Here is a 13,653-nt window from a genome sequence, read left to right on the forward strand (position 1 = left end):
TACCTTGACAAAAGGGGATTTCAGTAAATGCTGGCCTGAGTGACCAACCCAAGGGCCTGGTTTATACCATACCCACTAATTCGGGTGTGGTTGCTGTGTCCCTAGGTAATGGCTGCTTGCTCAAATGATCTGCACAATCTTTTTAGTCGCCAGGCAGCAGCTGGCTGGAAGTAAGTTCCTTTGTAATGTCTTGTCCTAATCCTGTTGTCCTGCCTCGCGCCTCCCTCCTTTCCCTTCTCCACCCTAAGCTCCTCCTTTGTGACCCTGGAACCCGTTTCACCTCCTCCTCCTCAACCACGGCATTCCAGGTATCAGGGTGAGGAGCAGGAGGTGCAGCTCTACTACAAGGTGTTCTCTTCTACTCGGCACGGCTTCCTGGGGGCTGGGGTGGTGTCCCAGCCGCTGTCTCATGTGTGGGCAGCTGTGAGTGACCCCACCCTGTGGCCCCTGTACCACAAGCCCATCCAGACAGCAAAACTGCATCAGCGAGTGACCAACAGCATCAACCTGGGTAAGTCTAGGAAGGCTTCTGTGGGCTCTACCAGGGGATAGGTAGCAGGTCGGGAGGCTGGGGACTACCTCCAGATTGCTCAGGCTGGATGTTGGGCTGTGGGATGATGGGGTCTTGGGGGGGTGGTGGGGCTGGACTGGGAAGGATTTAGGACTGGGTCTGTCTACGCACCTGCTGACTCTCCCCATCCCTGACCCTCCAGTGTACTTGGTATGCAATCCAGCCCTGTGTGCACTGAAGCAGCCCCGGGATTTTTGTTGTATCTGCGTGGAAGCCAAAGAGGTACCTGCCTTGCTGGTGGTAAAGATATTATGGGAAGAACTTGGGCTGGAGTGTTGTGAGAAGCAATCTTTGTGGGCCTCAGGTCCTCTGGGGGAAGGCAAGCAACTTGGGTGGGAGTGGGGGTGACAAGCCAGGCCTAGTGCTGCCTTCTACAATATTGACTGCACTGGAGCCCATCCGTTCGATCCACACCACATAGGCAGGACTCACATGCTGTCTGTCCCCAGGGGCACCTTTCTATCATGGCAGCTCAGTCTGTATATGACACATCCATGCCAAGACCCAGCAGGTGGATGGTCCGAGGGGAGATCCTGCCCAGTGCCTGGATCCTGCAGCCCCTCACCATGGAAGGAAAGGAGGTCACCAAAGTCATCTACTTGGCCCAGGTGATGGACCCTGTGCAGCCAGCTTCCCAGCCCCATGGGAGTTTTGTTTAGCTGGTCCATGTCCTTCAGTGCCCAGGCCCTGTGGCCTGAGAGCTGAAGACTGAAGGGCTTCTTGGGTCACAGTAAGGGGAGTCAGCTGGGAGTCACAGAGGAAAGAATGAGAAAGGGGAACTATTACCAGAGAGCCCAGCAGCCTACCTCCTCTGGCTGTTCCCAGGGTCCTCAGGAAATACAGGAGTTACTGAGAGGCAAAGGCAGCAGTCTCAGCAGAAGAGAGAGAGCATGACCCAGTCTATTTGACTCTACTCCCAGTTCCCTGACTTGACCTTTGTCTCTGGGAGGTAAAGCTGCTTAGATCTGAACAGCAGAGCCAAGGTCTGTAAGTTCCGGGACCACAGAAAGTCTGAGGAGTTTCACCCATCACGACAGCCGGGGCGGGGGGGGGGGGGGGGGGCGCACTCTCAGGTCTGTCTCTACCTTTGACTCTTCCCTCTTTGCTTTATTTCAGATAGAACTTGGTGCTCCAGGTTTCCCCCCTCATCTCTTAAGCACCTTCATCAAACAGCAGCCACTGGTTATAGCCAGACTGGCATCCTTCCTTGGTAGTTAGCATCTTACTGTCAAGATGGTGCTGCTGAGATTCAGGCCCAGGATGCTCCAGAAACTCTAAGGCAGCTCTTGTTCCTCTCTGTGAGGCTCTTCCTGATGCAAGAAGAGCCAAGGCTACCTGCATGGCCAACTGGGGAGACAGCACTCAGCCCTGAGTTGCCAGCAAAGCCCAGTCAGTAAGTACTTGGGCACAGCTGGCAGCTCTGCAGAGCAAGGGGCCTGAGCTCCTGACCCTGGCCATCCAGAGCGAATGAAGCTCAACTCATCTTCTTGGAGTTTGCACCCTTCTTTCCTGTCTCTGGGACCCTATGGCAGACAAGCTGCTCAAGGACCAGGACTGGACATAGCCAGTGGAGCTGGGAGATGGCAGTTCTCTGTCACAGTGCTTCCCTGGTGCGGCCCAGCCATTGGCTAAAACTCTGCTCAGAAATTGGCTTCCAGAATTCAGTTTCACTGTGGGATGGAGTGTTACCAAAACAGAAAACTGGTTTAAAAAAAGCTGCACAAACCAGAAGAGTGATTCAGAATCGTTTCTCCTTGAATTTTTACCGAACACTTTATTATTACTTTTCCACCCTCTTCCTTTTCCTCACAGGAGAAGACGTTTGGGTCTTTGTCTCCATCAGGAGTATTGAGCAATGCTCTGTCATGGAGCCATCACTGCAGAGCTCAGTAGAATGAGAAGACCACTCACTGTAGAAGCTGGCTGGACAGATTTGGGGTCTAGCTCTTTAAGGGAGGATGCGGTGGTTAGGAAGTGGGCAGCCTGATGCTGGCTGCTGACAAGGCAAGAGGAATTTCAGAGATGAAAAACTGCCTTTTGACAATGGGAGAGAACATAATAGACCTCCTAGAAGAGGTAAGTGGTTAGTGAGGAGGAAGCTCAGTTCCATTCCTTACTGCCCTCAGAGCCTGGGTCAGTGGTCTCGTTAGCATTTTACACTGCTGCAGCAGCCACACCTATTTAGGATGGATGGAGAACGGGTAGTTTTCTTTTGCGTTAGCCCGGCTGGTTGTGAGCTTTTGAATATTCTGTATGGTTATGTGGAAGAGATTCCCAGCTTTAGTTCTGGTGCCCAGAAGCAGGTGACTGAGTGGGGAAGATGATGTGGTAAAAAGGTAAATTTCTGTAGAGTACAGCAGAGATTTATTTTTCTAAAAGTGTTTGCAGGATTTTTTTCTCTTACCTCAAATTTATTTATTTATATATTATTGAATGGTTTTTAAGTTGCCTTTAACCTTTTATTTTTCTGGGTTTTCAATTTTAGCGACACTTGATATATTTAACACCCTATTTATGTACTCCCAAAAAACCACCTCTTTTCATATAAATCTCTTACCAAGACTGTTGATTGAACTGTCAGAACACTTGCAAATTAAAAGTCTGATATGTACTTTTATTAGTGAAGACTGTCCTGGGATAACCTAAGTGTGTCATTTGAGCTCAGAATTTAGCCTGGAGATGGCAATAACTACTCATGGCCCAGTTTCAACTTACACAGTTTACATGGATGTACTAAGTGCTTTCCATGAACATGGCACTGCTTTAAGGCATGTAAATAGCAACCAGATTCATTGCCCAGTTAGGGCCAGCTGTAGCCCAAATACCAACCATAAGCAAGGATTCCAGAAGAGTCATTACCACACCTAACAGTGACCACAATCCCCTGGAAGGTACCTCTTTAACAGATGTGCATCTCAGGGGCTTCTGAGGCAGAGCCAGCAATGGGAATTGAGCATGGGGTAGCCCAGAGGTGACCTTAACCCCTTACTAGAGAAACCACACACCAGGCCTGTGAGTCAGCAAGCTAAAAAATATTAACAGGCTGATATAGCAAAATGCTAAAGTGTTAAAGATAAAGTCAGCTTTTGGTTTAGACAAGTGATTTACAGACTTCACTGTGCATCAGAATCACCAGAAGGATTTGTTACACCCCAGGTTGGACCCCACCCGAGTTTCTGATTCAGTGACCTACATATTTGTATTCCTAGAAAGTCCCAGGTGAGCCTGAGGCTGCTGGTCTGGGGACCACACCTTGAAATCTTAATAATTAAGGGAGAGCAGATATAGGGCATCCCCAAAAAATGTACACACTGAATAATTATAAAGGCAGTGTTTATTAAAATACATTCATTTTCAAAATTGAGCTATCAGCTGAGCTGTTAAAGTGTGTGTACATTTTTTTGGGACACCCTATATATAAAAAGGAACTTAATTAGTCTACTAGCTCATTAGCTGCCTCTGTAATTCTTTTCTTAATCTTACTGCTTAGAGTAGGCCTTTAAGGCTAGCACTAAGTTTCCTAAATTGGACCTGTGCTAAGTTTAACTGAGTGACCTTTAACCCATCATCCTTGGGCCTTCAGGTTTTCCCCTCTGCTGGCCTGCCCATCCCACCTTACTCAGAGCTGGGTGTCTGAAGTATCTGCTGCTTACCTTTGGGCTCAACTTCCTGATGTACTGCTTTTGTTCAGCCACCCCTAATGGGTGCAGAAAGTTGGTTCTCAGGCATTGAGAACTTCCTGAATTTCTGTAGGAGAAACTGAGTTTAAAGGAGTGACTGGGATGAGCTGAGGGAAAGGCATAGGTACGGCCTGACTGGGCAGAAGCATGATTGCAAAGTGGTAAAGAGACACTCCCGTGGGACTTCGAGTAAAAGCTCTTCACCAGCTTTACTGTCACAGAATAGACCCCTCTAGGCCAAGAGACTCACCCTTCCTTGGTTCAGAGATCTCAGAACTTTTCCCAAGAAATAGACAGGATTTTGTAAGTCATTTCAATAGGGTTCACTGAGTACCTTCTTCCCCAACAGCCTGAATCCCCACAGATTTTACAGGACCTTAATTCACATTATCAAGGTAGTGTGTGCTTAGTCAAAAATCAATAGATCATTTAGAGATACGCAGAATGCTTTTGTTGCAAGCCAAATCACATTCCCCAGCGCTAACAAAACAAGCTTAAGAGCTGCCACCATCTAGTTTAATAGGGAGTACTGTTGAGTAGAAGCTTATCCTAAACCTTTCAAGAGTTGCACAGAAGCCAGTACTGTTGGCAATGAGTCAGTAGGGCCCTCCTCATATGCTGGAACACTGGGCAGTGCTAGGTGGCCACTCGTACAGCTAGCTCTACCCTATCAACACTCAGCTCCAAGCCCACCTTGAGACTTTGCAGCCTTCTACAGGGAAGAATCAGACATGAAGCCCTCGGTGAAGAGTTTATTTTAAAAAGCTCTAGTGTTCTGCCCCATGCTTGGCCCCTGGTTGGAGCTGGAGTCAAGAGTTACCTGCAGAGGGCTTAAAGCAGGGAGGTGCGGGGGTAGAGCTAGGTTTCTGTTGGGAGAGCCCCATCTCATCTGTTGTGCATTTTTAAAGAGATGGCAGTCCAGCTCCTGGTGGTAAGAAAATGTAGACTCCCAAGATTCATGTTTTAACTTTACTCACAAGTTAAGCAGTACGTCATTTGGCTCTGTCATGATTTCCCAAATCATAGTCTTAAAGATGCTGGGATAGCAGCAAGTGGGGCTCAAGCCCACATACATCATTTCATTTAGCATCCAAGAAATAAATGCCAACTCTTCCGCTCCAGGACTGGAGTCTCTAGGCTTTTCCACCATAATCCTGAATCAGGCAAACCCTCCTCCTCCTCCTTCTAGGACTCAGGGTGGCGAGCCTGCAGTCAGTGAGAGGCCAGGCAGCCAATACTTACTTCACATGTAAGCAGGAAGCCTGATTACAGATTCAGCTACTCCTGCACCAGCAAGAGTGAGTCAGCATTGGGCACTTGGGGTGATGCTGGGCTCTTGGGCCTCCTCCTGAGGCACAGTCAGGTGAAGTGCCATGGTTCTGGTGAGACTTCAAGGCAGGGCCACTTTTGAACACTAGCTCTGGGCTAGGACAGTCCCCCGGTTTGGCTGCACCAGCTCACAAGCTCTTAGCTGGGGTTCTGGCATCTGGGGCTCAGCCAGAAACAGGTTGAAGAGTGTTGCTAATTCTTCAGCGAAGTCCTACAATAAGAAAAATTACAGAAAAGGCAGACACATAATTCTGAATGGTTCATCCGTTCTATTAAAAATCCCAAATATCAAGCCCCACCTATCATATTTCCTAACTGCCTTCTACACTGAAATGGCCTTGAAACCTTGTCCCATTAAGTACTCTGGAAGAGTAAACTGACGGAAGGCTCAGAACCATCTAGTGAGTACTTATCACCATCTGAGTACTTAATTTGCACATTATTTCATCTTGACAAACCCTAGAGGAATAAATTATTCCCATTTTATGGTTAAACTAAGATGAACTCTTCGCCCTAAATCACAACAATAGATGAGGTTAAAATTCAGGTTATTGATTTAAAAACCCACACTCACTATGCCATGCTGCTTTCCAACTATACCTGCCTTCCATCTTCCCTTCCTCCACTGACACGGTCCTTCATACAGTAGCTGCTCAAATGTGAAGAAGGCCCACCAGAACAGCTACTCCAATTTAGGGTGGTCCTGAAGACACCTGACAAAATCCACTGAGCTTTGGAAAGACGCTAAGAATGCCAGGCACCATCACTTGCCCCCTTTCAGGATAAAAGGGACATATGATACCTGTTCTCTTCCCAGGTCAGGGGAGATGACACCTTACCTCTGGCCACTGGGCCTCACGGAGGCTGTCCAGGCAGTCCTCTATCTCTTTCCGTCCCATCAGACCTTTCTCTACCAGCTCCCGGAGCAAGAACAGCAGCAGGTCCCACTGCAACACACATACAGGGGGAGGTCAGGGTGCTAGGAAGACTACACAGTGACCATGACTGATACTTAAAGGACAGAGCTGCTGAGGAGGGAGAAGACCTGAGGTTAGCCTCTATAGGAGTCCATTTCAGCATGGAACAGAAAACGAGCAAGCTGTCAGAAAAGGGGGAACAAAAGAAACAAGCTCATAACATTTGGGGTGAGGGTGGTAGGTATATAAACATAACCCCAGAGGGCTAAGAAGCCTGTCTGGCCCAGCCACCCACCTCTCTGACTCACCTCCCTGGGCCGAGTGTCTGCCAGAAGGCCCACGTTTCTTGGGCTCAGCAGCAGCTGCAGTGGAACAGGCACCTGAAAGTCATCCTTCCACAGGGAAAGCAGCATGTGCAGGAGCCTTCGAGCCTGCCCTCTCTCCAGCCGGTGTTGTGCCGGGGGCCCTAGGACAGGAATCTGGTCTGCAACTATGGCAAGAAAGGAAAGCCAAGCTTTAAAAAATGGAGGCAGGGTCACCTGGCCAGTCCCTGGGAGGAGGACGAGCAGAAGAAAGTTTCATGTTCTAATCTTGTTTGTACCCAACCCTGAGACTGGGGGGGATCTGGCAAGAGTGAGGTGACAGAGGACATACCAAGGAGGGATGCTAACTCCACAGAGCACTTTGCCAGATGCTGCTCGGCAGGTGGGCACAGGAACTGAGGAAAAAGCAAGGAGACCCTGGACATTAGCACCATCCTTAGAGTAGCAGCCCTGAGCCAACATGGCTCTGGTTATTAGGCACATACAAGGACATGCAAGAAGAGCATCTTGCCATGCCATACCTGGCGGCACCGCAGTGTCTGACCTAGCTGGCCTAGAAGTTGCTCAAGATGCTCTGGGGACACTCCCTCCTCAGGGTCCCGGGGCCCCACGGCCACAGAGAGAACATCCTAGAGAGAGTAGTGGCAGGAGAAGAGAGACCACAGAAAATGTGGCTTGGGGTGGGGATCAGCCAGTGGAGAGGCAGAAGGAAAAGGAAGGCAGGGCTCCTGGGGTGAAGTGATTGGGCCAAGGTGCCCTTAAACTGGGGGCTGGGGCAGGCCATCACAGCTGGGAGAAGCAACCAAGTAGACAACAACAGGGGACAGATGGAGCAGGTAAGCTAAGGAACAACATGCTGCCAAAATTCAAGAGACAAAGCCATATCTAGCCAATTCCCGGACAGCACCTTCTGAGAGAATTTAGGAGAACCAGTCTACTGCATACACATATTTTCTATCCCTCATGCTTGTCTATTCATCTCAGAAGAGTCGAGGTTTCAGTACAGAAAGCCTCTATGTTGAAAACCAGTAGCTAATGGCCACTCAGCCTCTCCTTCTCCCTCCTGTTACAGTCTTAGTCATGCCTTCTTAGTCCTAGCCCACATCTTTACTCCTAACTACTATCCTAGACGAGGGCAAACCAGTAAATACTTTAGGCTTCACAGGCCATGAGGTCTCTGCCCAACTACTTAGCTCTGTGCGGTAGCACAAAAACAGCCCTAGACAATTTATAAATGAGCAAGCATGGCTGTGGTCCAATAACACTTTACTTACAAAACAAGCAGCAGACTGGTTTTGGCTTATGGGTTGTTTGATGACCTTGGCTCTAGATTGTCTCTGATTTTTAAAAATCAAGTTAAAAGCACTGATTATTCTTACTGCCTGTACGAAACAAGCATTACCTCCCACATAGAAATTTCTGAAATCACATCCCAATACGCGGTGACTGCCCCTTAAAGATTCCTACTACACTGGACAATCACCACCCACCCCCATCACCATCTGTGAAATACGTATCTAGTAAAAAATTTTCATATCTACCCTTTCCCTTTTTCAGGTGATTCAAGTACCAAAAGTCAAAGAGCAATTAGGAAAGCCCTTCAATTCAACCCTGTCCTACCTCATCCCATTCAGTATCAAACAAAATGGGAACTAGCTGGATAACACAGAAAGCTGCAACACAAATACTGGAGCTGACGTGAGAAAGGAGGGAGGCCAGGAAAAGAGCAGGCAGTGGGGGAGAGGGGCTGAAGGGAGTAGGGAGCTGTGTACTTTGATCTCGGAGATGAGGTGGGAGGGGAGGGGAGCATGGTGCTCACAGGCACGGGAGCAGCCCCTCCGATCCCCCCGGGCAGCCGGTTCAGGACCCTGGCCTCGAAGCATGCGACTCACTGCTGCTTTCAGCTCTCTCCTGATCAGCGCTGCAGGTTAGAGGGGGAACAGAAAAGGGGTCACCAGAGCAGTCCTGCATGGGCTCACCATGCCCTACCCATGCCCTTTGCTGTTTCCAGCAGGCTCCAAGTCCTGTTTCCCCCAGATGGCCTCCAACTTCCTGCCAGTCCACTTCTGAAAAACTTGGTCAGCCACTCCCCTTGCCTGGGACTTACCTGTAATGTTGGCTGACAACCAAGTACAAGCTTTCTCTGTTGCAAGCCCCACAGTAATGTTCTCTGCGCTGCTTAGAACCTGTGATACAGAAGGACTGCAGAGTCAGGGGCTGGAGGAGGGTTAGGAACCATGACGAATGCCCAAATTCATGACTGACCCACCCAACGCGAGCAGCCTCACGTGCATGTTCACGAGCACACACCTCTCCCACACCAACCGCCCAGCCCGCTAGCTCCAGGCATCCTTCCTACGTACAGCTGTTGGAGTCTCCTCAGGGAGGAGTGCCCGCAAGGCACCAGGGCTCTTCTTTTGGCAGAACCTAAAAGGAGACAGAGAGGGTCAGTGAGGTCTTATTTCAGCCTGATCCACAGAAGGACATGCCCTGAGTGCACCAATCACATGAACAGGAAGGGCTCTGCCTCAGGGGGAACCACTCTCAGGCCTCTGTCCCCACCCAGATGCTAGAATGGGAACCCCAACCACCTGCTCTTCCAATACAACTTGGACTTTGTGTCCCCAAAACTAAAGCCAAAGACAGCTTACAGAGGAGGCAAAAAAAGAATGAAAACAGTGGGGTGGGGAGAAGATGTGGAATAAAGGATATGAGTGTGAGGGGAGAAAAAAAGGCAGAAAAATATAAGCTAAGAGGAGAGAGTCCAAAAAGACTGGTGTCTCTTACTCCCGCCCCTGGGTCAATGCCTGGGCCCCATGGGGGCACAGCTGGGAACACAAGATCTCCAACAGCTGGGCTGGATCTCCCCCTTCCTGCCTCTGCGTCACCAGCTGCTCTTGAAGAAGTGACTCTGCCTGGTGCACCAGATCTGCCACCAGCGTGGCCCTGTAGCAGGGACAGCAATGTTTGGAGGTAGTTGGAAGGGTTGAATCAGAAAGGGGCTGCAAATTCAAGGAAATCTGGTCAGAACTAACTTCAAAGAAAGTTAGAAATTTCAGCCTCCCCCACCCGACCCTTCCTCCCCAACCCCCTGCAACTGACTTTCCTCAGTTTGGCAACAAGGTATTAGGAGTTAAAAGGGAAAAAATGGTAAAAGAATGAGGCTGGGACCCTCAACACCCCCATTCCTAAACCTCTCAACCCATACTCACTTGATATGTTTGACACAGTTAGAGCCAATTCTCTCTGCCACAAACTCCACAGTCCTGCGTAGGGAGGGTGGCTGGTTGTGGAAAAAGGCTTGAGCCAGCTGTGCCTATGGGAGGAGGGAGCGGTGCAGTGAAGGACTTCCCTTTTCCCCACTGAGTGGCCCCCTGCCTCCACCTTGCCCCTCACCTGCAGCCCCTGGGTGGTCCGGAGAGGCTGGGCTCCCAGGCTGGTGGTGGTGGTGGGGGTGATTTTCCTTACGAAGCCCCCACTCCGCCCACTGCTGCCCGATACCCATGAAGCTAGCAGTTTGCGGAGCTCTCCTGCATCAGGGAAGACCAAATACTTAGTTCTAGAACCTGCCCCTGCCCCCCCAACCCAAAGCATGTTGGACTTTAAGCATTTGTGAAGCAAAGAGGCTGAGGCACCTGGGGAGTGTCTAAGAACAAAACAACACATTATGGTGTTAGGCCCATGGAGTGCCTTTTGGGTACTCAAAAAGGGACAGGCCAAGGACTAAGGACCATTGTTGGGGGTGGGGGGACAAGTATCCTCACCGATATAGGGGCAGCAAGTGTAGAGTAGATGCTGGTCCACCACAGGCATGCCATCCTAGGGGAGAGAACAGCCAGAATTGGGAAGGCAGGCAGGCTTCTTTTCCTTCCCAGTGTGCCAGAAATTATACGAGAGTTCAGTCTCTATCCTGGCTTGTCTCCTGCTGGGCCTCAGACAGCCTACCCCTTTATTCCTGTGGACCCTATGGCTCTGGCTGGACCCCAACACTCACCAAACCATGCTCTGAAGCTTTTGTATCCATCTCAAAGACCTCCAACTGACCTTCTTCCAGAAAGAACAGGTCTTCGGGGACTGTGGGAATCTGAAGAGAGATTAAAGCAGTACAAGCTGCAGTTAGCACTGGAGATTCACCACATCTCCTACCTACCTCATGGTGTCAGGGTTTAGGCAAACTTCCTCTGAAACTATGGTAATTCCCATACCTCCTTCTGAACCTTCACCTTCTGGCTCCAACCTTGATGAGACTCAGACATTCTCCCTCTTCCCATCTCCAGCCACAGTAGTTGCCCCCCTCCTTTCCAAATCTGGACCCTCACTCCACCAACCTGGAAAAGCCAGCCCAGGACAGCAAGCAGCAACAGCTTATTGAGAAAGCACATCTCCCCTTCACCCTCCTTTGACAAAACCAAGTTCCTAAAAGGTAAATGAGGGTATCAACTGAATTTGTGCAAAGAAAGAAATGAAATGAAGTAAAAGAAAGCTATGGCTAGGATGGTAATTCTCAAAAGCAGATCCAAAAGGGACTGCAGGCAACCAGAATCTCCTCAGTGCCCCTTCTCAGATCTGTACTCCCTCTTAGCTGGGCCACAGTGGGAACAGAAAAGGGCAAATAACTACCCAGTGTCTTTTTTTATGGAGCAAACCCAGCCTCTCCTCTGAGGGTCGGTTATGGCTATGGTACCATATAGGAAGCATAGACTGCAAAACTCTCTTCTTAAACATCAACCTCACCCCACACCACTTTAAAGCCTTGCCCTTTCTCTACTCACCGATGTAGTTGTAGTAGGAGAGTGAAGATGCTGCGGTAATAGTCCAGCATGGGAACAATGTGGTCAGCCAGGGAAAGGAACTCCACCAACCAGGGCACCGTGAGCACTGCTCTGTGGGCCTGTAGCCCCTGCTGTAGCAGAGCTCGTACATCCAGGACTGGGGGCACCTGGCAGGGCCAAAACTCAGTCAGCAGGTCCCGAAGGGCTCTGTGGCTCCTCCCAGCACCCTCGATACCAGAGCCCCTACTCACCTGGCTTCTCAGGGCCAGAATGGAGTCCTGGAGCTCACGGGTTGGGGGTGGTTCAGGCCCCCGGTATGGCAGGAAAGCCACAAAGCCCAGGAATTTAGCCAGAAGCCTCAGGCTGAGTAGCACCACAGCAAACTGCCTCCGTTCACCCTGTAGATCAGGGAAGTAAACAGTCCTAAGCATAAGACTTCTAGAAAAACCCCAAATCTGTTACAAAGTTCTGGAAAATATCCCTTCCCTCCTAGGTCACAATCCCTTCCACTCCCTTGTTCTGCTTTTAACCTGCCAGTCCACATCTGACTCTCCATCTTCATCACTAGGCTCAGGCTGAGGCAGGACAAGGCCATTGAGCTCCCGGATCTTCAAACTCAGACTATCCATGAGATGCTGATTAAACTGGAAGCTAGGAAGGGGAGCAAGAAAGAAAAAAAAAGGCACTGGAATAGGTATAAGAACCAGAATAGAGAAGAGGTACTCCAGACAGGAAGGCTCAGTGGTGTTGAGAGAGGAGGCCAAGGAGCAATGAGGTCACTCACATGGGTGAAAGAATGAGAGAGAGATCTTAAGATGGTGAGGTAGGCAAACTGTGCCCCACCTCCTCCCATGACCACATCAAAATTTCTACTAAATTACAGAACAATCATCACTGGGAACCACCTGAAGACTAGTTGAACTGAAGTCTTATAACTAAGGATATAAAGAAGCCACTTTGAGACTGGCAGGAGGGGTGGAGATACTAAATGGGCCACAAGTGGAGATTAAGAATCAGGAGGGTTATCTCAGTTGTGGAGGTCCACCCTAAAGAGAGAGGTGGACCTCCACAGCCCCACACCAGGTTCCCCAGCCCAGGCTACCAGTGCCAACAAGAGTCTCTATAACTTCTGGCTGTGAAAAACAGCAGGGATGTCCCAGTGAGACAGAGTACTGCTGAAGTCCCAGGCATTCCTCTTTAGGAGCCAGTACACAGACTCACTTGCTCACAAACTCACTCGCTCTGGCTCCAGAACAGGGGTAGCAGCTTGAAAAGCTCCAGGGACATGGGGAGGAATTGAATTGACTAGCTTCAGGGTGAGGGTTAGAGCGGGAGAAGTCAGGGCACCTCTGTCCAGGGAAAGAAACCCTGGCAGGTACTGTTCCTTTCTTGAGCTCTCCCAACACCCAGCTGGAAATCTGTGTTCTCCATTTGCTGGGTAACATGATTTACTGGCCCTGGTGATTCCCTGAGACCTGGTCCCACCCCTACTCGAAGGCCTGGCTTGAGCCACTTCCAGCAGCTTTACCACACAAGTGACTTGCCTTGGCTTGCGCTATAGACTTCCCTAAACTCTCTCAAACGTCCACAAAACCCAAATATGCAGAGGCTGGCCTTGGTGTGCACTATATCTCTTGCTAAGCAACCCTACGCCTGGTACAAGTGGCAACTGATCTAAATTTGCATTTTAACTCCCACCAGGTGGTCCCAAGCCTGGCATAAGTGGCAGCCAGTCTTAGATGGGAACATAGCTCCACCAAAGTGGCCAATGCCAAGAATACAGAGCATAGCCTCTCCCAAGCACTGCTAAGTCCAGCACAAGTGGTAATCAAACATCACGTTATAGCTGCAACCAGGTAGCTCCAAGACAAGCACAATGGCAGCTGACCTTGGCCTGCACCAGAGCCCTTCCTAAGAGACTCCAGAACCAACACACCAGGTAGCTGGCTTCAGATCACAACAGTGCACCAGCCAACCAAGTCAACAAACAACACACCTAAAGGGGGACTTGACTGATCCCAGAGCACTTTTAAAGTGACTCTTGCTCTGTGGGGTCAACCC

The 13,653-nt window shown here is 49.8% G+C and overlaps 2 protein-coding genes across 7 annotated transcripts in view; one reads left to right on the plus strand and one right to left on the minus strand.

Moving 5' to 3' along the window:
• STARD9 (StAR related lipid transfer domain containing 9) overlaps positions 1 to 4,314 on the plus strand; it is a 102,353-nt gene extending 98,039 nt beyond the window's left edge. Inside the window, exons 29-33 of the mRNA XM_081153931.1 lie at positions 106 to 170; positions 309 to 511; positions 714 to 793; positions 1,021 to 1,179; positions 1,688 to 4,314. Coding sequence (XP_081010057.1) covers positions 106 to 170; positions 309 to 511; positions 714 to 793; positions 1,021 to 1,179; positions 1,688 to 1,789 — 609 coding nt within the window. The 3' untranslated portion in view covers positions 1,790 to 4,314. The remainder of the gene's footprint in view (positions 1 to 105; positions 171 to 308; positions 512 to 713; positions 794 to 1,020; positions 1,180 to 1,687) is intronic.
• CDAN1 (codanin 1) overlaps positions 1 to 13,653 on the minus strand; it is a 28,182-nt gene that overhangs the window by 1,778 nt on the left and 12,751 nt on the right. For 2 of the 6 annotated variants that reach the window (XM_081153987.1, XM_081153986.1), the window contains 17 exons: positions 12,123 to 12,243; positions 11,844 to 11,990; positions 11,593 to 11,759; positions 11,149 to 11,236; positions 10,815 to 10,904; positions 10,585 to 10,639; positions 10,217 to 10,350; positions 10,033 to 10,136; positions 9,608 to 9,766; positions 9,184 to 9,247; positions 8,928 to 9,006; positions 8,593 to 8,741; positions 7,342 to 7,449; positions 7,152 to 7,215; positions 6,806 to 6,987; positions 6,420 to 6,527; positions 4,337 to 5,791 (listed from right to left, as the gene is read on the minus strand). In XM_081153987.1, the coding sequence (XP_081010113.1) occupies positions 5,666 to 5,791; positions 6,420 to 6,527; positions 6,806 to 6,987; positions 7,152 to 7,215; positions 7,342 to 7,449; positions 8,593 to 8,741; positions 8,928 to 9,006; positions 9,184 to 9,247; positions 9,608 to 9,766; positions 10,033 to 10,136; positions 10,217 to 10,350; positions 10,585 to 10,639; positions 10,815 to 10,904; positions 11,149 to 11,236; positions 11,593 to 11,759; positions 11,844 to 11,990; positions 12,123 to 12,243 (1,945 nt within the window). In that variant the 3' untranslated portion in view covers positions 4,337 to 5,665. Of the gene's footprint in view, positions 1 to 4,336; positions 5,792 to 6,419; positions 6,528 to 6,805; positions 6,988 to 7,151; positions 7,216 to 7,341; positions 7,450 to 8,592; positions 8,742 to 8,927; positions 9,007 to 9,183; positions 9,248 to 9,607; positions 9,767 to 10,032; positions 10,137 to 10,216; positions 10,351 to 10,584; positions 10,640 to 10,814; positions 10,905 to 11,148; positions 11,237 to 11,592; positions 11,760 to 11,843; positions 11,991 to 12,122; positions 12,244 to 13,653 lie in introns of those variants that run through there. The other 4 variants (XR_014000008.1, XR_014000009.1, XR_014000010.1 and 1 more) reach the window with 4 other exon arrangements.

Source organism: Miniopterus schreibersii, assembly GCF_964146895.1.
Source record: "Miniopterus schreibersii genome assembly, chromosome: 1".
NCBI classification, from domain to species: domain Eukaryota; kingdom Metazoa; phylum Chordata; class Mammalia; order Chiroptera; family Miniopteridae; genus Miniopterus; species Miniopterus schreibersii.